We start from the raw sequence: 24,025 nt of genomic DNA, 5'->3' as shown, positions 1-24,025 counted from the left end.
CTGTATATATCAATTTACTTTGAACGCAAATGGTGTTTGGTTCATGACGTTTGTACTGTAAATGGATAGTGATGTCTGTAATTTTCAATTACCATGACTGCTGGTAATTCCCCGAACATAAGAGACGGACAGTGCCATGATCTATGTAAAAATTCTAGTGATTAGATGGATCATTCTGCCATCGGACTGGATTTTTAGTTATTTATAAAAAAAGAATATCAAAGTTGTTTTAAAACTTTAGCAGGTTACGTGTTAATGTACATAATTCCGCATACTTTTTTTTGCCTTGATTATAATTCCGCTCAGATGTGTACATAATTCCGAGCACTATATTGTTGTCGATGTCGTAGTAATCACGTATACAAAGTACAAGAAAAGCCCATAGACCAAAGTAGTCCAATATTGAGAGGAGTACCGTTCTGATTCAAACTTCGAACACTTAAGCTATGCTGAAACTTTCTTCAAAAAAAAAAATGTTCGAAAACATCTTTACTCTACCCCCAAAAATTGTAAATAGCATGACGATTTATTTATTTTCGTGGGAAAATTTTAAAAATGAGGATAAAATGTTAATTTATATTGAAAAACACAAAAAAACTGCAGTTCGGTTTTGATTCAAATTTCGAACACTTTGATGGTCGGCATTCAAAGCTCGAATATTTCAGTCTCAGACATCGAACACTTGTATTACTTTGATGAATATTGAAGTTTTTAGTGTCATTCAACTGATATAAGTGAAATTTTACCTTTTTTCTAACCACTGTCTTTTTAAATCCACCCAGCAGTGTGACTTAAATTTTTCATGCAATAATTAGTTTCAATGCATACTTCTGTAGGAAATTGCTAATATTTGCGAATTCCATGTACCACATCTAAAGCAAGTTAACTTTGTACAGCTTTACAATGCAGACAATTCGTTTTTCCGAAGGAAACCCCGCAAAAACTTGATAATAAACGTGGCTGTTCGAAGTTTGAATCACTGCTCAAAACGTGATTCAAACTTCGAACACTTTTTTTTCTCTAATATATTTGAAATAATGCATGAAATATTGTATTTTAACTATGATTTAGTACATACATATCTTGTACTTATCAAATAAGCACGAAGTAGGAAGGTAAATGATGTAAAATTGGTAAAATAATGCAAACGAAAAAACAGATACTTTTGCACAAAACGCTAAGAGTATGCGAACCTGTATGCTACTGATTTCTTATAAGGAGTCCTACAGCTCAATTTCATACCTCACCAGATAGAGAACATTCCAACGAACACGATGGTGTAAAATAAGCATAATATTTTATCATATTAGCGATATTAACGAGCATTTTATTCTGAAGTGTTCGATGTTTGAGACTGTTCTAAGTTTGAATCAGAACGGTACATTATACGTTCGGACGTCGGATAGGAATTAGAACCATGAACAAACAATCTACCTAGAAACACAGAAAAAGAGACATAACATCCTGGAACAGAATAGGAAAGAATGCGAATAATGACACATGGTGACAACTGGAATAGGAAATGGACTACATTTATCACCGTCAATAAATTAAAACTGCTTAAAAGCTGAAATCTGGCTGAATCTGGAATGATTGGACAAATTTACTGGGATAGCCTTAAGGCTACATTAACGTTCCACGGTCACTACATTTTGGAGATAAAAAACATAATAATAGCAGGGCAGATGTACTAGTAGTAGTGGGAGTACCTGTAATGATGCAAATTGGAATAATTTCATTATTTTGGGATCCCGACGAAAGATCTTCTGCAGTATAAATACTTATCAATACTCAGCATTGGTACTCAGTATTGAGGAAGATCTCACCTTGGGATCGCAAAATAATGGAATGATTCGATTTTCCACCATTATAGGTACACCCACTATTACTGATACATCTACCATAATTAGCTTTGATTGATCAACACTTTTTCTTGTATTTTTCTGTCTTTCATATTTAGAATTGTTGGAAAGATATTAACGCGTTTCTAAAAAGTGATCCGAAAAGTACTAAAAGTAGATTTTCGTACGAAGCAACTTTATTTGACTTTCCATAATAACATGTCTACAATGCAAGGTTTTCTTAAGGGTAATGCATATTTTACCAGCCGTTTTATCCCGACATGATCCTTCTGCATCCGCGCGGAATTATACACAGCACTATTTTTATCTGCTCCCAATTCCGCTCGCAACCAATCTATAAACAAAACTAACAGTAAAATTATTTATTCATAGCTCTTTCAATAAACCAGTTAAAAGTACATCTATTTACCAATCATAAAAAGCACAACTCGATGCGAAAAAAATCTTCCGATAATTCAGTTCTCTGCTTAGTACAATTGTTAAGAAAACCCTTGGAAATAGCGTTTTGATCCACGTGCAATGAAATAACCTTTGGTTTGGCCTGAGTAACAAATCAAAAGTCGTCAGTTTTTTTTGACAGTAATGTTAAAAGGACATGGTATACCATGATAGTATACATATTGTTATACTGAAATTTGCTGTTGAAAGATCGATTTTAGGACGAGTGCGCGGAATAAAGTGCGGAATTACCCACAAGCACGGTATTCGATTATCGATTAATTGTTGATCATTGTCGTCAGTAATCGGTTAATTCTACCAGCCCTGCCAGTAGTATTCGATTAAAAAATATTCGAATATTTCTTTTGCTATGCGATTAGTCAAATTAATTGTTCGATTATCGGAAATCTTTATTTCTAGTTGAATTATTCATACTAATCCATTTGAACTATTCTGTTAATTCACCTACTCGTGCTGGCAGTATTTAATTAAAAAAATTTTCGAATATTTTTTTTTGTTATTTGATTTGTTGAATTAATCGAACGATTAATGGACATCTCTAGTCATAGACCAAACGGTGTTTAATTGATTCCGTACCAGGGAGCTCGCACTTTTTTTTCTACGACAGTTGATAGCAACCTACATTCCAAACATGTAGTGTAGTCGTGAAAATTGATGAATTAGATAAAGTCTGTTGAATGGTACAATTAAGTAGAATTCATTCAGCTATAACCCTACAATGCTGTTCACTCAAATCATTTTCATTTAATTTTAAAATTGAGGATTGAGTTTTTTTTTGTTGTTTAAAGTCTACAACCCAACAGTGAAAATAATAAAACTTTTTCACCCAGATAATGGTTGAAATAACTTTCATCTTTAACCGAATAGAATTCAACCATTAACGCCTGCAGCATAATTTGTTGCATGATTATAGCGCGTGTTACTCAATCGGTAATATTCATACTTTGGTTGGACTTTTATTTCGCAGTGTGAAGCGCTCCGTTTAGTGCAGATATCATTGCAGTGGCGACTACTTAGTTGCCATTAATAGGTGGTGCAATGGGTGGTAGGCAGTAGTAGGGGAATATTTATTAGGCAAAAACTAGCCGTTTCGTGTTAGCTAGGTACGTACGAACTTTTACGATCTTCCTCGTTTTGAATGGCAAAAACCCGGCCGGCCGGGACTAACAGTTTCCCTACATCTAAAAGATGAAAACCGTTCAATGCCGCGGCCGCCCGCTACCTACGGCCGGCCGTTGAGGCGCGTGCGTTTTCTTTTGCTTTCATTTCAAACCCTGTAAGTATCTAGTGCTGCTAAAGGCATCCCGAGGTGCTTCGCATTCGCACGATATGTTGATCCAATAGCATCGTTATAATTTTATGATGTTTAATTTTAAGCAAAAGCAAACATGAAACCCGATCTCGACTGAAAAGCTCTTCCTGTCTATTGGTATTACACTCTGTAGGAAAGGTGTACCGCGTCCTCGTGTATGCCGGCTACTGTTAGGGAACTCGTACAGCCAGGCAGCATAATGGATTCGATTGGGTATGTAAGGGGATAAGTGTCTTAATAAGTGTTTTGGGATTTGTTTGATCGCTGGTTGTCCATGTTCGTGTTGGTTTATTGTTTATTTATTTGTTCTGGGCAAATAAATACGATAGCTCATCTACAAACATAAAACTACTTCACGTGCTTGGATTAATGTTCTTTTGGGTTCCCGTTAAAGTGATACATTGTAGCTACCACGCACTGACTGTAACGATGAAGACAGTATAATTGAATTGTTTTACTACAGAATCATAGACCAATGGTGGTACTTTTGATGGATTGCTTAGAACTCGTGAATAGTGATTTTTTTGGAACAATCAAAGTTTCGCATATCGCTCCCAGCAAACAATTTTTATGGTGTATTTTGTTTGATTTATTGACTCCGGCATTTTATGCGATCTATTTAGCCAACCAAATCTTACCAACCAAATCATAAAGCTAATCAGTTCTCAGTAAACCATTGCCACCATTGCCACCATTGCCACCAATATTAGGCTGTGGGACAGCCTATACTGTTTGTAACCTTTCCAAGTATGCATCGGCTCCGAGTGAATATAGACAGGAACAGGAGAACTCTGTGTTATTGTGTTTGATTTATTCATTCGCCTCTTCAATGCGGTACTGCTGTAATGGAAAAGTTAGGTTAAATGACTGCGAATAAGCAACATTATTTATTTGGGAGGAAATACATGTCTTATTGGCCCCTGAGAGTACCTACTTGCAGTACGATTAGAACAAAAAGAAGTAATCCTATATTTGTGTAAAGGATATCGGGTGTTGTGTTTATTTTATTTTAGTATTGAAAGTTTTGTTTAATACTATGTTTAGTTTAGTGTTCGACATCGGAACGAAAATTGAAGTCCGGGTTCCGGTCCGGTCCGGTCTGGTTAAAAGGCGGCACGAACTTCGTTATTCCGACTACAAAGACTAATAATCCGGTCCGATTTGGCTCTGTTCAGGTTCCGGAACCGGAATAGAGCCAAATCGGACACCGGAATAAAGTCGGAATAAGAAAATTCGTGCCGATTTTTACCGGACCGGAACACGGACCTCAATTTTCGTTCCGATGTCGAACACTAGTTTAGTTTCATAAAGTGGCAAAATAGGTTAAAATAAAAATTAGTTTTAAACTAAATAAAATTGTTATCAGTAAGGCCATTACAAATATTTTATAAAAGTTTTGTCGTTCCGATGTTGCGGGGCACAAAAAAAGCAATAAGATTTTTTTAAACAAGCAAAATTAATCAAGCGGTTTAAACATTTTACTTGAATTTTAATCGTTTAAACCCAAATTTATTCTAGCTTTTCATATAAATGTTTTAATTTTTTATGCGAAAACCTACCAAAAAAGAGAAACAATCTTAAGAATTTTTTACGCTTTTTAGTCATTATATTGTTTTGCATTCTAAAAATTACAATATATAATAATTTACGATAATTCTATTAGATAGAAGCGTTCAAGTTGTACAAACTGGGGACATATTAGTGAGTAACCAAACCTTGGAAGTATTTAGTGTGTACGCATTCGGTGCCGGTGGGCCGGTCTTTTAAGAACTTCCACCACATACGAAACGATGTTCCGTAACTGCAGTACTGTAGTACTCACGCCATAGCTGACTGCCAGGAGTTAAGATGTGGCAGTTTACTTTTAATAGCCATGCTTCATTCATATAATAATAACCATTATTTTGCTGCTAATTGTTAGGAACAGAAAGTGTATGCATAAATAACGCCTTAGAGTAGCTGCTCCTTCACACCTTCGCATTGAGTCGGACGATCTTAGGGGAGGTGTAAATGGGCTTCCGATACAGTGTATTGTATGGTTTTAGTTTTGAAGGATAGATCCACTAATCTCTAGCGTAGCGTTCTAATTTTAGTATATGTCCCGCCGAAGCTAAAACAAATCTCTAGCGTTGAAATTATTAAATATGCATTATCGATAGGACCCGTAATCGCAATCGCAAATCTAATAAATCGCATGTGATGCTTAAAATACCTACTGTCAACGAAAACGCTATAAAAATCACAATTCGTGAGATGAATCATGAAACCATGAGTATTACTAAATTTAACTTTTCGCACACCAGGTATCATCAATCAACAACTTGTCGATTTAAGTTGATGCAGACTATAGCGAAGGTGATATATGTATAAGACTGGTAATCCTACCAAAACTCATTAGCAAAGATCTAGCGAAGCGTCGAACCATCGTAGCTAAACAAACGAGTGTATTCGGATAGCTATGTAAATAAATCAAAATTACTTATTTGGTGTTAATTATCTCCAAATCGTATAATTAATCACTTAATTGGACGAACAGCGATTTTGGTTTAAGTGGTACAATCTACGATGAAAAGAAAAAATACTGGCAACGACAACATTAGTCGTTGATGGGGTGCAATATGGATGAACGCTGCATTTGAAATGGACACACTCATTTGTTTGTAACTTTTTTCCTTGTAAGTAAAATGACTTAAATTTTGGCTGCCAGTAATTGAAAGTGTGTCATTTATATTTGCGGAGTGCTATCAAAAGGGTTACATGACTTCCGAATAAGAAAACAGAAAATTTTGAGCACTCATTTCGAAAGCCCAGATCCAGTGCTCGAAAACATTAACAGCCCTGCATGAAGGCGAATATAAAACGTATTCAGTGCATATAGTTTCAAGCCTTTATTCTTTTATCTGTCAGTCCTTCATTATTTACCCTTCAAAACCATATAGTCATGAATTGCAGTGCTGAATGATTGCTGGACTAACCTGTCAGTCAATCAGTCAGTGTCTTGCTCTTGACTTATGTTTAGATCTCAAAGTTTAGTTCTTTAAAAACTGAAGGACATTAATTTAAACTTCTGAGCAATGCTTATGTGGGTGTCCCACATCAAATTGCCTTACAGAAAAAACGCTGTAGAAAATTACCTAGTTGAGCGATCCTTTTCAAACTTTCATACAATAAAATATAACCCATTAGTAAGCTATTGGTATTTTTTTTCATTCAACTTACCAATACCATAACTGTATGCTCGAACCTGGAGGCACAAATCCTCCACACTATTGTGAGAAACGTGCTGTTCGAGCCAAAAAATGCTGATACCTGATGCTCGCACCTTACGCTTAACTTCACTCTTAAGGTTCTATACAATATCTGGCAATAGCTTCTTCTGTACGGAAACCTACATTTTCTTCATGTCTTCCTCACATTTGATCTACTTGGGATGCTTTCCTAGTGTCTGCTTCATAAAAATATTTTTCGATTGGCCTTAGTTCCGGTTCGTTGAGGGGGTGACCTCGTTGGCTTCGTACCACACCAGAATATCTTTTGAATAGTGGCACGAAGCTAGATCCGTGTGTACCAGAAGATCGTAGGGCCCTCGTGCCTCAACAGAGGAAGCATTGAGTCCCGATGAGAGAGTTCAGGATTTTCCTGATGCTTGCGCAAAATTAATTCGCGACGTTCCTTTTCGTGTGACGCCATTTTTTCCAATTTTCGCAAAACTGACAGTGATAAAAATACAGTGTAAACAATACACTCTAAACTACTTCTACCCAAATTTTCAAGAGAAAATACCCATTGGGCAATTTTCTACAGCGTTTTTTCCTTGATACAATTTGGCATAGGACACCCTTTATTATAATTTCGTTTGCGGTTGTCGGCAGTTCAAAATGAACGAAAGATTCACATATAATTTCATTCACTATTGTCGGAAATAAATGAATATAGAGAACAACACAACACATGAACGCATGTGATTTTGATATTATTTTTTGTTATTGTTTGTAAACAATTACATGCCACTACAACAACAAAAAAAAAAACAAAAAATTAAACGGTCAAAACCTATTTTCGGATCAGACAGTTTCTAAATTTTCCTCATTTTGAATATTCCGTCAACCCCTTTTTCATATAGGACATCAGTTTTAAATAAATTCTTGCAATATGTGGATGCAATCAAACAAAAGATAGGGTTGGTCGTTTGCGTTTTTAAAACTGTTCATTTTTAGGACGTGAAATCGGACTAGGTTTCCAGCGGTCCTAAGAAAACTTGTTGGGATGAGGAGACTTTTTTTTTTTTGGTACACTTCTCTAATTGGTCAAATTGGTCTAGGTTTATAGCGGTGCTAAGAAATTTTGGTAGAACGAGAAGACTTCACTTTTTCTGGCGTGCTTCCCAAGCACAGATGAGTAATTTTCGCTGAAACGGGGCCACTACTGGCACGAGGTCTTCAAATATTGGAACTTTTGCGCTTAATTGGTTGAAAATGGTTAAAAATAAGAATTACATTTTTGATACCTCGAAATAGTGGACCCCTCGTTCACCAAGGAGCCTAACAGTTTCAAAAAAAGTTGAATTTTCGCAAACCTTGAGATCTATATCATGTGATATTTCATAAATTTGCCATGAAACAACTAACAAATGACCCGGTTCTGTAAAGAAGAAGAACAGGGCTTTCAAATGGAATAAAAAAAATTTGGCGGCCATCTTAAATTTGGTCGCCATATTGGATTTTATCAAAAAATGGGCGTTTTCTCTATGAGCCCCCCCACCGATTTTCATTTTAAGACCACTATTGGAAAGCTGAGAAAAAATGTTATAAGAAATATTTATAAAATTAGGTGTGCAATGGCATTAACTGAATAAAACAACCAGTTATTTGTAGCAAGGTTCACAATTTTCATATAATTAGGCCATTACAAATATTTTGTAAAGTTTTTGTCCTTCCGGTGTTCGGCCACTGAAGGGGGGGCGAAAAAAAGTGAATTTTTTAATCGAGTAAAAAAACATGGATTTTAGGAATTTTTATTTAAGGTTTAAACGTAAAAACCGAATCTATTCTTGCTTATAATATATACATTATTGTTTTCTATGCAAAAATATACGAAAAAAGACAAAAACGAAGGAACATTTTTTTGAACGATTTTCGGAAATTCCATTGTTCGAATTTCCATTTCTGTTTCATGCTAGAAGCGTTAATTCAACTCGGAGACTCATTTTTCGAGTTTTTCAGACTGTAGAGCCCACAGACAATTGATTTTATAAAAAGAAACTTGATTCATATCCTGCAAATAATGTTTTTGCCCCCCGATTTTTCAAGCCAATTTCCAAGGGGGGGGGGGGGTGACAAAAACTTTAAATATGATTTGCAATGGCCTTATTGCGATATTTTCAAAATTTGCCATAAAATAAACTACAAACGACACGGTTTTGTAAATAGAAGAGATAGATAAACGAAGTGAAAATTTATCTATATTTATCTGTCGTCGCTGTTTGTGAAGCAAGGTGATCACGAAGGTTATTTGACCTTGAAATTTTCCGTAATTTTTTACTAATTAGTGATTGAAAAAGAAAGTTAAAACAGAAATCACATAGCTGATACATCTATTATGAGTCGATCGGTATCTGAATGAATCTAATTGAAAATCCATACATAATTGGTGGAGCTATCAGCGTTCAAATTCTTTCATATTTTTGTGGCACTTGCATTTTTTGATTTTTTAGAATGACACCCTATCCCAAAACTTCCCGTAAGACGTAGTCCTACGTCGAAAAGTTACTTGGATGCCAAAATTACTGAATGGTGGTTACTCATTTGAAGACCGTCAATAGGACACCAAACGAACTGTTGCTTTTCAAGGGATGGCGCTTTTCTAGTGGTAGTAAAATCAAAATTTCTCACTTATCTATGTTTCCCTACTTGAAAAACAATCACTAATCACACTTTATTTGTGGTATAGTTACTCTGTTATACTTAATTTTCATGACTTCTGCCTAATTTTGATAAAAAACAAACTTTTCTTATACCTCTCCATAGCATTTTACTACCATTCATCCGAGCGCCCGGAAAAGTGATTTCTCGGGTAATTTTTCAAATAGACCTATGTGACAATGAAAGATTCTCTTTACGTCTCCTCTCTTCCGCTTTCCACGGCGACACTGATGTATTTTAATACATCAGCTTTGCATGAATCGTTTGCAGGAGTCACTAACTAGCTAAATGTTTTGAAAATTTTCTTTTCAATGCATTAGTATCGCCGTAAAAAGCGGAAGAAAGTTCTATTTGAAAAATTACCCGAGATTTACCTTATGAAAGCCAGGAGCTGAATATGTTTGGGACATTTTGATTCTAAAACAAAAATAAATTTCGCACCATGAACTATTTATTGGTCCAGGTGTCAAACGTTATATTGCGATTAGCGATAAACACAAAGGAACTGAGATGCATGAGAGAGTTATGTTGCTACGTTGAGTAAATTTATTGTCGCGCAAAATTGAGCTATTTCTGAAATGTACAATATGCGTTACAAAGTAAAAACATCTGTTGAAAACATTGATAGTTTTAAGCATACTCTCATGCATGGCGCATGATGAAACACTAGTGCCAACTTCTGTTATTTATTATCAAAAACTAGAGGCGGCGTCCTATTAGTTTTGCCGAAAATTCAATGCGTTAAAATTGATTTTGAAGAGGAGCACCAAGGAGATTCTCCTAGTTCTTCTTTGATCTTTTTGAAAAGCTACGCGAGAAATACCGAAGAGTGGTTTGTCGGAATTATCAGCAAAAATCAATTCAACCAACATGGTTTTGGTCCAGGTTTTGGTAGAAATATTGTCGAGACTCGATACATTTTTTATGTTGTTGGACGAGATGAACATTAATAATTAATCCATGCTGTCTTGGCAAAAGTTGTATAATATTCTCCCGTATAAAGCGTCTGTGCCTTATCGTGATCAGAGATGCCAATGCTCTTGATTTTTCGCCATTGTGGACTGTTTCTTGACTACCTGAGCTCTTCATTTTTCCTTATTTTAGAAAATATTCTGATGACTGAATTTTATATTTGTTTTACATCAAAACCAAAAATCTATAGAAACAAATACACTATTCTGTCTGTAAAAATTTATGCTTGTTGGCCTACTGCTGTTCTAGAAATCAAGTGGGTACGCGCACTAGCATGCCCAGAGGTGGTAAAAGAGTAACCGTATCAGGGTATCAAGATGGCCGGGCGCCCAGATGCATACGTTACTTGCGTGATTTTCGTATGTTATGGAAAATTCTTGGAGAAGTGGAGTTTTTAACGTAGTGGTTCTTAAACGAATTTGTACGCTAGATTTTCATGAATTCCTCGATATAGTTACCTTGAATCCGCAAAATAAAATATTATGATGTGATAAATCGCCAATTTCATTTAACAAGACGGATATAATATTTTCCGTCTTTGGTAAAGTGGATCCACTAGCGAGGACTAGTCTATTTGTTTTACTTACGGACACACATATCTAGCATAATATCACATAATATGTTCACTCGCTATAGTTGCGATATACCTAGTTTATATGTGACGAATTCAGACCCACATACGTCGCAGGCGTTTTCTTAATGAGAATTTATAATGGAGATCAAGCGAAACTTTTTGTAATGGATGAAATGAACACTGATCTGAACCTTCTCTTACTGCCACAAATCCAATCCCTTGATACGGTGGCTGCGGGTAATTCCGCGCACTTTCACACGGCTAGTGCTGTGATCTGTATGAAAAAGACAAATGGTTAGATAAAATAGCCATAATTTCACCAACGGGTCCTATTTATAATAAAAAAATATGAAAGTTAGCGAAAAATTACAAAAACAAGCAAAATACTTCTGCTGGTTAGGTGTCAAAACATGTAATTCTGCGTGCTAATTTATGCCTTGATTATGCGCACTGCATTGTTGTCGTAATAAACAGATACACCAAGTCCAAAGAAAGTCCATAGGCCAAATTAGTCTAAAATTGAGATTTCCATATAGGACAACTTTATTTGACTTTCTTCAACGTGTCTATAAAGTTTTCTAAAGGGTAATGCATGACATGATGCTGCATCCGCGCGAAATTATAAACAACACTCATTTCTTTGCTCTTAATTCCGCACACAAGAAATATTTAAACAAAACTAATAGGAAAATGAGTTATTCATAAATATAAACCAGCTAAATGTATGTCTTTCCGGCTATGCGGCATGAAATAATCATAAAATATACATTTTTAAGCAAAAAAAAACCTTTCGAAAATGTAGACCTTAGTACAACTGTTAAAAAACACTCGGAAATCACTTTTTAATATGCGTACATTGAACTAATCTTTGGTTTGATCTGAGTAACTAATCAAAAGTTGTAAGTTTTTGACAGTAATGTTAAAGGATCATGGCATCATGATAGTAGGTCGGTGTTAAATCAGACCGGACCAAGTAACAAACATCTAATATCGAGAAAAACGAAGTAAAAGTTTGCTATCCTGTGTTGTTTAAAGGTATCAACCGTTCGAACTCATTTCATATCTCTGGCTATTTGTAACATTCATGTAATCTGATTAGAGCAAAATGTAACATCAAAATATTGACGGAGCATTTGACATCATATCGAATAAGATGATATCTAAATCTGTATATGGCATATTAAAATTGCACGAGCCTTTCAGGTGAGCTTCAGTGTTTTTAGTATTTGACAAAAAAGCATTTCATTCTCATTTTGCATGAGCACCGCGTTGTTGTTATCATTTGGTTTTCAAATCAACTGTGATTGATTTTTCTTCTCTCGGTAAACCGCTTTGCGCGCGGATAGGCGCCGCCAACAGTAATTTAACAGTTTTCGACGGGGGCGGGAAAGTTTTTCTACCTCGAACGAAAGAAATTTCCCGGATTCAGTAATTCGCTTCCCCGGGAGCAACTTGCTGCTGTTGGCTAGATGATTTTCCAATTTGAACATTCGGAGCGGATGATATTACGTTTGGCAATAATTGCGCGTCTACGTCTCGCAGCGGGCAACCGTTTTCGATCGAACAGTTTTGTCTGGTCTGGGCGCTGCTGCACAAATTGATTGATTTACTTTACGCAGTTGGTTTCTTTTTAGTTTTTCGAGAAAATCTCACGAAGCAAAAATCGCAAAGCCTAGTTTCTACTTCGCCTTTGGTTCGACAGTTTCTGCGTTTCAGCCGCAGATTCGAAACGAAATTGAAGCCTTTATTCAGAAATTAAATTATTACAGCGTGGAAATTATACATTTTTCGTTAGGTGGAAAATTATTTGGCGGGAAAATTGCCTCCAATTTGGCTTTTCCTGTGTGCATAATTTTCAAGTAAACAAACAAAACATAACCTTAATTTTCAGCTAATTTATGACGTTCAAAAGATTCATTTCTTTGTTTTTCTCTTGTTGCAGGTACGGTGGCATCCGAAGTGGGTACCAGCATTTCAGTGCACAGGGCGGGCAGGATTCCGGATTTCCGAGCCCGCGAAGTGCACTAGGCTATCCCTTCCCGCCCATGCACCAAAACTCGTACTCAGGGTATCACTTAGGAAGTTATGCACCTCCCTGCGCTAGTCCACCAAAAGATGGTAAGTTTGCGCTAAAATTTGATCATTTCCAAGTGACCACAATTCAATTATGGGTTTCGCAAAAAAAAACCAACGGAAGAGGACCGCCGCGTTGGACAGAGGCAGGCGCACACACGCTTCAATTCATTGATATTGGCACTTGATAGCAGTGTGGAAGGGGGGGACCAATTTCAATTTTTGCAATTATTTTTCGCACCTTTCTGCATATTGCACCGCGCCAAATATGTATGTACGATGGAAGCAGGTCTGAATCGGTCGGTTGGTTGATCAGTTACCGGTGTGGACGCGCGGGAAAGCAACTGCGTGGTGCCAGCAAATTAAAGTTGATTGATTTTCATTAAAATCGATTGACTAGTCGTCGACGTCGTCGTCGTCGTCGACGTGTGCCCTGGGTGTGATGTACAGCTGACTGACCCTTATGGCATTTCGGTCAGTAATCAGCTCACGCCATCTGTTGCGAACCGGTTTTTGGGCCAACAACCAGCCAATAAAGGCTTGCACTTAATCGTTGATCGATTTGGTTAGTACGGAATGTACGGGATTTCGGAACTGGTGGTAGGTTTTCCGGCTGCTGCTGGATGATGAGTATGACAACAGGTGGCAGGAAGTCGGAGCACTTGTGTCCGGTGATTTGCGATTTTCGTATTCACGTTTATGTCTTTTAAACTATCTTGTTGTGTTTTAGAAAAATAGATTCACAGATCTCGAATCGTTCCTTTTGATCAAATTTCGAATTGGGAAATTCTATTAGAATAAGTAACGCTTATACTAAGCTTAAAGGCACAAAACTTCCACACGATTGCAAGCAAAGTGTGACTCGAGCCATAAATGCTGACCGCTTATACTTAGAGCCAGCTTTGATTTTCATCGAATAAAATTGATGCAATTTTATTGGAAGACATAAAACCCTTTACATTATTTTTAATCGATTTTGCTGGCTGTGAACGAAATTGATTGAATCATGAGGTCTATAATATTCAGAACCGGGTACGTTATTCTTTTTTTCATCATGAGAACCGTGGAACCTACCTTTTTCGCTGAATATGATCACATCGCATCGCACAATCTGCCCGATGTATGCTCTGATTTTATGCACATCCGGCACAAGTTAATGCAAATTTCTCCGTTCCAAAACTAGCGCGACCAGATCGCGATATCGGATCGAACGGGTGGAAAATTTCTCAATCAAATTAAACTACATGGGCAGACAAATTTAAAATTTTAATGAGGCGACAGGACAAAAAGTCCATTCCGAACATCGCGAAAACTGCTTCCTTAGTTGGGAATACGCGAATGCGCACCTCACTCGGCTTGCTTGGCTGAAGCTTGCTTGCCTGGTGGCTGACAGTTTTGGGTGCGTGCTGATGACACCCAACTTCGATTGACTCGTGAATCCGGTCGGATTTTTTTTAGTTCATACATGGCTCTAGATATGTTTCTGCGGTACAGCGTCCATCCATTCGCGAATGCTGAATTCGTTTTATGGAATGCAAAACTTTTTGGCATACCACTTCATATATTGTCATTTTGTGCAATTGTAATATACCGTATAAAAATATTTTGGCTGAAAATGCTGTAATATTTTTCAAAATTATCGTGCAACATCGGACAATTTATGGTATTAATGATTTTGATTTAGTTTCAATTTATGTTAGTTGAGATAAATGTTTATAAAGATTATTTTAATGTCAATTTGGTTGAGAATTGGTTTGAATATAACGGGTGGCAACTAAAATTTTGGAATTTTTTTCTCAAGCTGTCAAAAAAAAAACAAAGATACATGAAGAAGATCTGAATTACCGAAATTAAAGATACATTGTCTACTGTTGAAAAAAATTTGTGTACATTTGAAAACGGTATGTAATCGGCTGTTCGGCTGTTCGTTTGACGTTGAAACAGGAGCGTTGTACGGCCGTCATGTTAACTTTGCGAATGCATATCTTGATTCTACCAATCAACTGTTTGCAATTCGTGGCTTTCCAGTTATTTTTGTACACCAAGGTACTCAAAATCCCGAAAAAATCTTCGATTGGGAGCACTGAGACAGATTTTTCGGGTCATGGTTTTTGGGTAAAAATGGGATCGAATGGGTATTCAGGAACGATTACGTTTTTTGGCGTAATGCAATGATGCTCTATCTGGCCAAAACACGTATTGTCCATCTACATGATGTTTTTGTAGAAACGGGATCAAAATTTTCTGCAAACATTCGTTTGGCGCATCTTAATTGATAGCCAAACCAGAGGGCTTGTTGTTGAAGAAACGAGAAACAGAACCATGTCCTTCTGCGTCCATAATTTTGGCTGGTCTTCCATTACCTTGCTTGCGAATAGTTGTTGCGTATCTTAGGATATGGTAAACAGTCGAAGCCGCAACATATTTGCTTTTTAAATGTTGTACCATATACTTTTTGCCAAGATTTCTGTTGCAGTTCGTAGAAGTGTACAAGGTGCTCCCGAAATGCTTCTTGTTTCGACGCCATTTTTAGCAAAACTGGACAAGCATAAACAAAACAAAAAATATTAACAAAAAGAGGAGAGAGAGAGCTAACACATACATACTCTCATTTCTCTCTGAGCTCGTTTGTTATTGGGCATAAGGGCTGCGAAAAAAAATCCAAAATTTTAGTTGCCACCCGTTATTTTCTAAATTGGATCAGGCGCTTACCTTGGGAATAGTCGACTAAGCGTCATAGAGTATCGGAAATTAAAGAAAAGAAGACTTTTTCGATTAAATTCCACTATTAGTTTTATTCACGACAGATACGTATTTCGTCCAGGACTTGCAGGTTTCATCAGTGTCTGTTTTCGAAGTAACGTATCTGTTGTGAATAAAATAAATATTGGAATTTAATCGGAAAGTTTTTTTTCTTCAATGCCAGATTTCGTATTACATTAAGACGTTTCAAAAACTTCTGTCAGACAGTAGCTAAATCTATTGGAAATTTAAACAAAATAAAAAGTTATTCGTACTTCACTTAGGGAATATCTCTTCTCTAATTTTAGGCACTCTCCCCTTCACGTCTTGTCGCACTCTGTTTGGATACTATAAACACATTTGTTTCATAGCTTTCTTCTACCGTCTCCTTCGTCAATTGTAAAAAACTACCATTACAAAAAATTTAAAAATTAATATTTTCTACTGTCCGCCGTTTCGAGCTGCAGTTGGGATGGGGAAGCAACTTGTTTTCATCAATAAGCAAAACACAATAGGCAAACCGTATTTGGAGTTAAGGTAATCCTCGGGCCTTTATGGACTAACGGTTTGTGGCATTGTGAGCTTCGTACGATGGCGTATGCTTTTTGATCGTAGGGTTTTGCGAAGGACAAAGTAGCACCGCTGGATCTCCTAACTAGTGTTGTTGTCCGCGATCACCAGCGATCCCAAATACACGAACTCATCTACCACTTCAACTACATCGTCGTCAACTGTTACCTTTCGTGAGAGGCTAGCGTTTTTCTCCTTTGAGTCTTTTACTTTTATGTATTTGGACTTAGATGCGATTGTTTTTAGCCCGATCCTTCAAGACTCTGCTGGTCAATCTGGCGTAGAACGCCTTCGCCGCCGCAAAATGATCTGCGAAGTCTAGGAGTTGTCTACCTTTGATGAATATCATGCCTCTCGTACCGCTATTGGAGCATCATCTTCGTTCATCAGTATCGCCGCTCTTCGGCTTAACAAAATTAAGTCTGTAGCTGCTCTCATCAACATAATTAGTTGGACTCGGCCCCGTAGATGGGTAACTACTTACCCGAAACCGGTCGGCAAAAAGGTAATTTTTATACTTTGTAAGAACAAAAAGTAAAGTGTCCAAAGGCATTTAAGAGTCATTCTAGTTCTTACGTTGGCACGACTCCGTAATTGAAGTTATACCTGATAATTCCTTACGAAGCATATTGAGAGGTTACAGCAGTCGGACCGATCATCCTTTTTATAGAGGGGACAAACAAGTGCTTTTATCGGTTCCTCCGGTGGCTTCTCCTCCTACCAAATCTAGGAAATAACCTAGTGTAGAGCTGTGGCCTGCGTTTCTTGGCTATATTTTCAAAGCTCGACTCGTAGGTGGTTCTTACCGGCGGGTTTGTTGATCTTCAGCAACACGTTTTGATGTTTCACTTCATGAAGGTCGAAGGCTGGGGCCTTATTTTCTTCCATGGGCATTCCAATGGTAACTTCCGTTCCACGTCTTTTTGCAACTTTGTCATTGAGGTGTTCATCGAAGAACTGCGTTTGCGATCAGCTCAACCGCCGGGCATCTACCATGTTTTCTGAAACCGCCACATTATGGGGAGGCGTTACAGGCGTTTTGCTTTGAATAAGCAACATTCACACGGCAGTGGTAGTGACGCGACCAAATTAACAAAACTTAATCACGTATGTATCAATTATATGATATAAATGAAGAATTTTTTAGGACTTTCAATAACAGCTCTTTGGGAATAATATTTTATATTCTAATAACAGAAAACGTCATCTTTCGGACGAGAAACAGATGATAACACAGCGAAAATAACGTCTGACGTTGCAGAAATACCGTGTGAATCGTTCTTTTACACGCACACTAGCATAAAAGCGATCCAGCGATCTAGCTAATGTTGGCTTCACATATAGAGCTTGCTAATTTGCGGTTGTGTTGGTGGTTTGTTTTCCCCCAATTTGAAAAACGACATGGAAAAACCAACAGCAGCAGCAACAAATCGCGTGTACGTATACGCGGCATAGTGTGCGTACGGAAGCTGTCAGCAATCTCAATTTTGTTCGCAAACGTCAAAGTTGCCACCGGGGTAGATCAGATCCCTTCATCCTTACACATGTTCGGCTTCCGTGTGTAGTTCAGGGCTTCGACCGATCCTTTGTTTCTACCGCAGTCACACCAACGCGCATTCAAGTTCACACCGTCCGTTTAGAGGTGGAATACGAACGCTATGCATAACACAACTGGCAGTTTGCTCAGTCAAACGCCGATCGCACGCAACAGAATGAACGCGCTCTAAAATTTTTTGACATTTTTGTTTCGATCAAGTTGCCTTTACCGTTTGGAGCAGCGAATGACTGCAAAACAGTCAAATGACTGGCAATCACCACGCTAACGAAAAGCAACCGCACAATCGTATGATTCAATACTACAAAAAAACAACCACTACATGTGCGTGGAAGAAGTCGGTCGGATTCCGTCCAATACAAACGAATATTTTGCTTGCGTCGGACCGACGTCCGGGTGACAAACTATTACTGTGAGCAGCCGATTTGGAGACAAAAAGAGAAACGAAAAAAAATACACTGTAGTTCATACGAGTTTGGTTCACCTTCTCGTAAAACTCGCGCATATCACTTGCTCGGAATACTTGATTTAATTCTGCTCAATGGCTGTCCTCCGTCTGTCTCTTTTTACTCCGCAGAATCGTGATCAATTGGTTCCTTGCTAGTCGGTATTTGGGCAAGTTATCTCCAACAGCAATCCTCAGATAATTTTTCTAAACTAGTTTTTCCTCTCCACCGCTTGTTGGCATTACTTAGTAAACCGATCATTTCGTATACTCCGGGGCTCTTCACCTAGTATCATTTCGAAGGCCGAGCGTATTCTGCCCCAGCCATTTTCGAGGGTGGAAACACCTAACTTCTCGTAAGAAGGCTGTACCTTATCCAGTATTCACAAGTAGTCTCGGCAGCTGGTAGGTTAACTAGCTGCCTGACGTTCAGCCGAGGAGGGCGGCTTTGATGTGTCTGGTATACGGTTGACAGTTTTGAGCGCGCATGTACTACTATTAGGTGATGGTTAGGGTCAATATCCGCACCCCGTAGGGTACGTATATTCATGATGTTAGAGAAGAACCCGCCATATATAAGAATGTGGTCATTCTTGTTCATTGTACGTGGATATCTTTGCGTGGGAAAAGGGAAAAGGAGGGAGGGGAAATATTCCTGATGGCGATCTTGATGTCCCGTTGCGAACGGCTGTCGTACGGTGGCTCCACCTGGCGTGAAACCCTTCTTTCTGATCGTCTGGTCTAGCTTGGTGTGGGCAGTATACGTTGATGATGCTGTAATTGTATAAGCAGCCCTTTATCCTCAATAGACACATCCTCACGTTGATCGCCTTCCAATCTATCACGCGATCCTATATTCTACCCAATACTACAAAGCCCGTTCTCAGTTCATTGGTGGGATCGTTGCTCTACTGGGTCTTACCATGCGCCGTGGGTTTTACACACCTTCTCTCCTTTGCCACATTTCCCAACCTTATGAGTGGTGTCAAGGGAAGGCTTGGCCGTTCGGTTATTGAGAGGTGATCCAGTAAAGCAATGAACGCGCAGGTAGGACGGGAAGCTATCGACCTTTTCGCATGCCCAATGGCGGCTAGTTAAAGCCCTATAAAGATATACATTTGTAGGGCTTCACGGCTAGTGGGCACAACTTTCGGAAAAAAATAACATGCTTTTGGCAACTCTGCTCACGTCAAGTTGACATTTTCCCCCTTGTAAAACTGTCAAGCGTACGTTGGCAAAGTTGCCAAAAGCATTTGAATATTTTCCAAAAGTTGTGCCCACTAGCCGCCATTAAGCACGCGAAAAGGTGGATATATAGACCGGTAATCGGGCCAAACAGCCTGCATGCCGCAACGAACGACAACGACCAACGATGCGTAAATTTTGCAGCTTCCCGCGGTAAGGTAGTCCGAAGTACCTTCTTCCCCCGCAAAGATATCCACAAGGCCACCTGGAGATCACCAGACCACCGAATAGAAAACCAAATTGACCATATTAAAATCGACGGTAAATTCTTCTCTGATGTTATAAACGTACGCACCTACCGCAGTGCGAATATAGATTCGGATCATTTCCTAGTTGCAGTCTGTATGCGCTCAAAACTCTCGACGGTGCATAACACGCGTCGAAGTCGTACGCCGCGACCCAACATCGAGCAGCTATGAGACACCGGAGTTGCCCAGGAATACGCGCGGCAGCTGGAAGCAGCGCTACCAACGGAAGAGCAACTTGGCGCAGCAACTCTTGAAGATGGATGGAAAGGCATTCAGACCACCATCGGTAGTACTGCTCTAGCGGCACTAGGTCCAATGAATCCGAACCGAAAAAACGATTGGTTCGACGGCGAATGCGAGCAATTAGTGCAGGAGAAGAATGCAGCACGTGCGAGAATGCTGCAACACCGTACGAGGGCGAATGTGGAGCGATATAAACAAGCACGGAACAGGCAAACAGGTCTTCCGGAGGAAAAAGCGTTAACAGGAAGATTGAGATTGCGAGGCGATGGAAGAACTGTACCGTTCGCGGACAGGCTATGTGCCGCAGGCCGATATGTGTCGAGACTCAGACGGTAATCTTCTCACGAACGAACGTGAGGTGATCGAGAGGTAGAAGCAGTATTACGACGAGCACCTTAACACCGATGTAGCTGAACATGGAGGTGACGATATGGCAATAGATCTTGGAGCACGTGCAGAAGACGACAAAATACCAGCCCCCGACCTCCAGGAAGAACAATGGGGCTGATCAGCTACCCGGCGAGCTGCTGAAATACGGTGGTGACGCACTGGCTAGAGCGCTGCAATGGGTCATTGTCAAGATTTAGGAGGATGAACTACTACCGGAGGAGTGGACGGAAGGCATCGTGTGTCCGATCTACAAAAAGGGCGACAAGTTGGATTGTTGCAATTACCGCGCAATCACACTGTTGAACGCCACCTATAAGGTACTCTCCCAACTTTTATGTCGTCGATTATCACCATTTGCAAAGGAGTTCGTGGGGCAATATCAAGCGGGATTCATGGGTGCCCGTGCCACCACGGACCAGATTTTCGCGCTTCGGCAAGTGTTGCAGAAATGTCGCGAATACAACGTGCCCACGCATCATTTATTCATCGACTTCAAATCGGCGTACGACACGATCGATCGAGATCAGCTGTGGCAGATTATGCACTACTACAGATTTCCGGATAAACTAATGCGATTGGTCAAGGCGACGATGGATCGAGTAATGTGTGTTGTTCGAGTATCAGGGGCAGTCTCGGGTTCCTTTGGATCTCGAAGAGGGCTACGGCAAGGTGATGGGCTATCATGTTTGCTGTTTAACATCGCTTTGGAGGGTGTGATAAGAAGAGCGGGTATAGACACGACCCAGCAAACATTTTCGTACGTATATCAAAGTAACAAATATGATATACGTACCGATATATATCTAGAAAAATCGCATTTGATACGCGAAATCAGCATATGCGTACTGTTTTGGAGGCGATATACGTACTGCAAATTATATGAAAACAATTCACATTCATAAGTATATGTATACGATGAAATTCGACTCAGCATGATTAGTTCCATAATGCTATACAATTCTGTGACGAAAATCGTATGTGAATCAGTTACTATCATTTTGTACGAATAAATGTTAACTAGGGTGCGCTTTATTAAGTTTTATGTACGATTTCGAGTTTGTTTAGCGATATTTAAGATGATTTTCACACATTATTATACGATTTGTGGTTTGCTGGGGAGTGGCACGATATTCACGAAGTCCGTCCAGCTTCTTGGTTTCGCTGACGACGTTGACCTCATTACACGTACCTTTGAGAGGATGGCGGAAACGTACATCGGACTGAAAGCTGAAGCCAAACGGATTGGACTTGTCATTAATGTATCGAAAACAAAATACATGAAATGAAGAGGTTCTAGAAAAGTGAATGCTGACCCCCTCCCCGGATTCATTTAGACGGTGATGAAATCGAGGTGGTAGAGGAGTTCGTGTATCTGGGCTCAGTGGTTACCGCAGACAACGATACCAGCAGAGAAATACAAAGACGCATTATGGCAGGAAATCGTGCCTACTTTGGACTCCGTAGGACGCTGCGATCGAACAAAATTCGCCACCGCACGAAGTTAACAATCTACAAGACGCTGAATAGACCGGTAGCCCTTTACGACCATGAGACATGGACTATGCTCGTGGAGGACCAACGCGCCCTTAGTGTTTTCGAACGGAAGGTGTTGCGCACCATCTACGGCGGAGTGCAGATGGAAGACGGAACGTGGAGGAGCCGAATGAACCATGAATTGCATCAGCTGCTTAGGGAACCACCCATCGCTCACACCGCAAAAATTGGTCGCCTGCGATGGGCTGGGCATGTCGTGAGGATGTCGGACGACTGCCCGGTTAAAACAGTTCTCAATAACGATCCGACTGGAACGAGACGGCGGGGCGCGCAGCGAGCAAGATGGATCGATCAAGTGGAAGGCGACCTGCGAACCCTACGTAGACTACGTGGCTGGCGAATTGCGGCCATGGACCGAGTGGAATGGAGACGACTTCTTCGTACAGCAGAGGAAACCACGGCCTGGAGCTGATTAAATCAAAAATCAAATCCAGTAAAGCAACGAAGTAGATATCTAACCATAATGTGGCAGTCTAATTGCTAAAAGTATGAAGAATATCTGATGTAAAATGATTTTTTTATGATTTTTTTGTGGGTCTCTCTTTTTTCGAGTATAGCTTTTATTTGAAATTTTGAATATCGGTTCAGCGATTTTAAACTGATTTTGTAAAGTTATATTTTTGTTGAGCTTATTCTTTCTTTTTTTAACTACACTCAAGTCGCTTTTCAGACGAAGGATACGTTCCGCGTAAATTCAGAACTTCGCGTAAAAAACCGCTCAAATTCCAAAATTCGCGTGAAAAAACCTCATGAGTTCCAAAAATTATGCGTAAAAATAGACTCGTTGAGCTCAAAGACTAGTAAAAAGCGACTTCTGTGTAATTCTGTGTAATTAGATTGACGGATTAATGAACGTTCTCCACCACTATAGAATTAATTACTTTTTGCCATCGTTCAAGTCTTCTTACAAAAAAAAAATTATAAAAGAGACTTTTTCTGCAAGTTTAAAGTTAGTCCACAGCCACAAAGACGCCAATTTCAAGCCCGTTTAATTTATTTATTTCATAAATAATTTCTTCTTCGAGCTTCGAAACAAAAAAACGTCTTCCGAGTGTCTTTCCAATTAACAAAACTCTTGTTCCTGTTTGACAGTCCGTCAAGCGTCTTACCTGTAGTTGACTGGCAAAAAACCCAACAACTTCTTTGTTCACTTTGGACACTGGTCGTTGACGTTCGAAACAGAATTTATGATGCATCAGAATTTTAAATGTCACTTTTTTTTCTTCAATTCGCGTCTTGAGCCGATCGCTTGATGACCTAGCGTACACATGGGGACGAGCGAATTCATAACTCATTTTTCGCGCGAACACACTCGAAAGTGCGTTTTTGGTGCTGCACTTGTTTGTCTCTTCAGGAAAACTTCCTTTCATTCATTGGTGGCACGCACACGTAAACCAGCTGCAGCAATATGGACCGTTGGCGTTGGTAGAACTGGCCAGTCTACCACTCCCCCTTTCACCCATCATCGGAGGGCATTCATTAGTGCTGGGGTTGTTGGAAAAGTCTGACAGTTGCTTCCTTTGTGTACCTTTTTCATCATAAATGGGTCTGGCTCTATGCCATTCAATCTGGGGAAACGTGGTGAAACGAAATAAAAAATATCATCAGACACACACGACTAATTAATTGCTGTTAAAAGAATAGAGAGCCTAATGCAAAAATAGAAGTAACTTTTTTTGTGTGTGCAGCAAACCCCATTTAAAGTGCACCGGACGAGCCTGTAAGCTGGTCAGCTGCTGCTTTTTGCCATTTTGCCAACGATTGAAACTCTAGCTTTTGTCGATTAATTATGAGTTATTTCTATTCGGAAAAATCTGACTGAAATTTTTATGATCCCCTTTTGGTACGGTAGGAAATTAA

General features: G+C 39.1%; 1 protein-coding gene across 1 annotated transcript in view; it reads left to right on the top strand.

Annotated features, from left to right (window-relative positions):
• The window catches only part of LOC128734236 (homeotic protein distal-less), a 136,222-nt gene that overhangs the window by 11,701 nt on the left and 100,496 nt on the right, over positions 1 to 24,025 (top strand). Inside the window, exon 2 of the mRNA XM_053828308.1 lies at positions 13,043 to 13,218. Coding sequence (XP_053684283.1) covers positions 13,043 to 13,218 — 176 coding nt within the window. The remainder of the gene's footprint in view (positions 1 to 13,042; positions 13,219 to 24,025) is intronic.

Source organism: Sabethes cyaneus, chromosome 2, assembly GCF_943734655.1.
Source record: "Sabethes cyaneus chromosome 2, idSabCyanKW18_F2, whole genome shotgun sequence".
NCBI classification, from domain to species: domain Eukaryota; kingdom Metazoa; phylum Arthropoda; class Insecta; order Diptera; family Culicidae; genus Sabethes; species Sabethes cyaneus.
The sequence above is the reverse complement of the archived record's forward strand: the minus strand, read 5'-3'. Positions and strand labels throughout refer to the sequence as shown.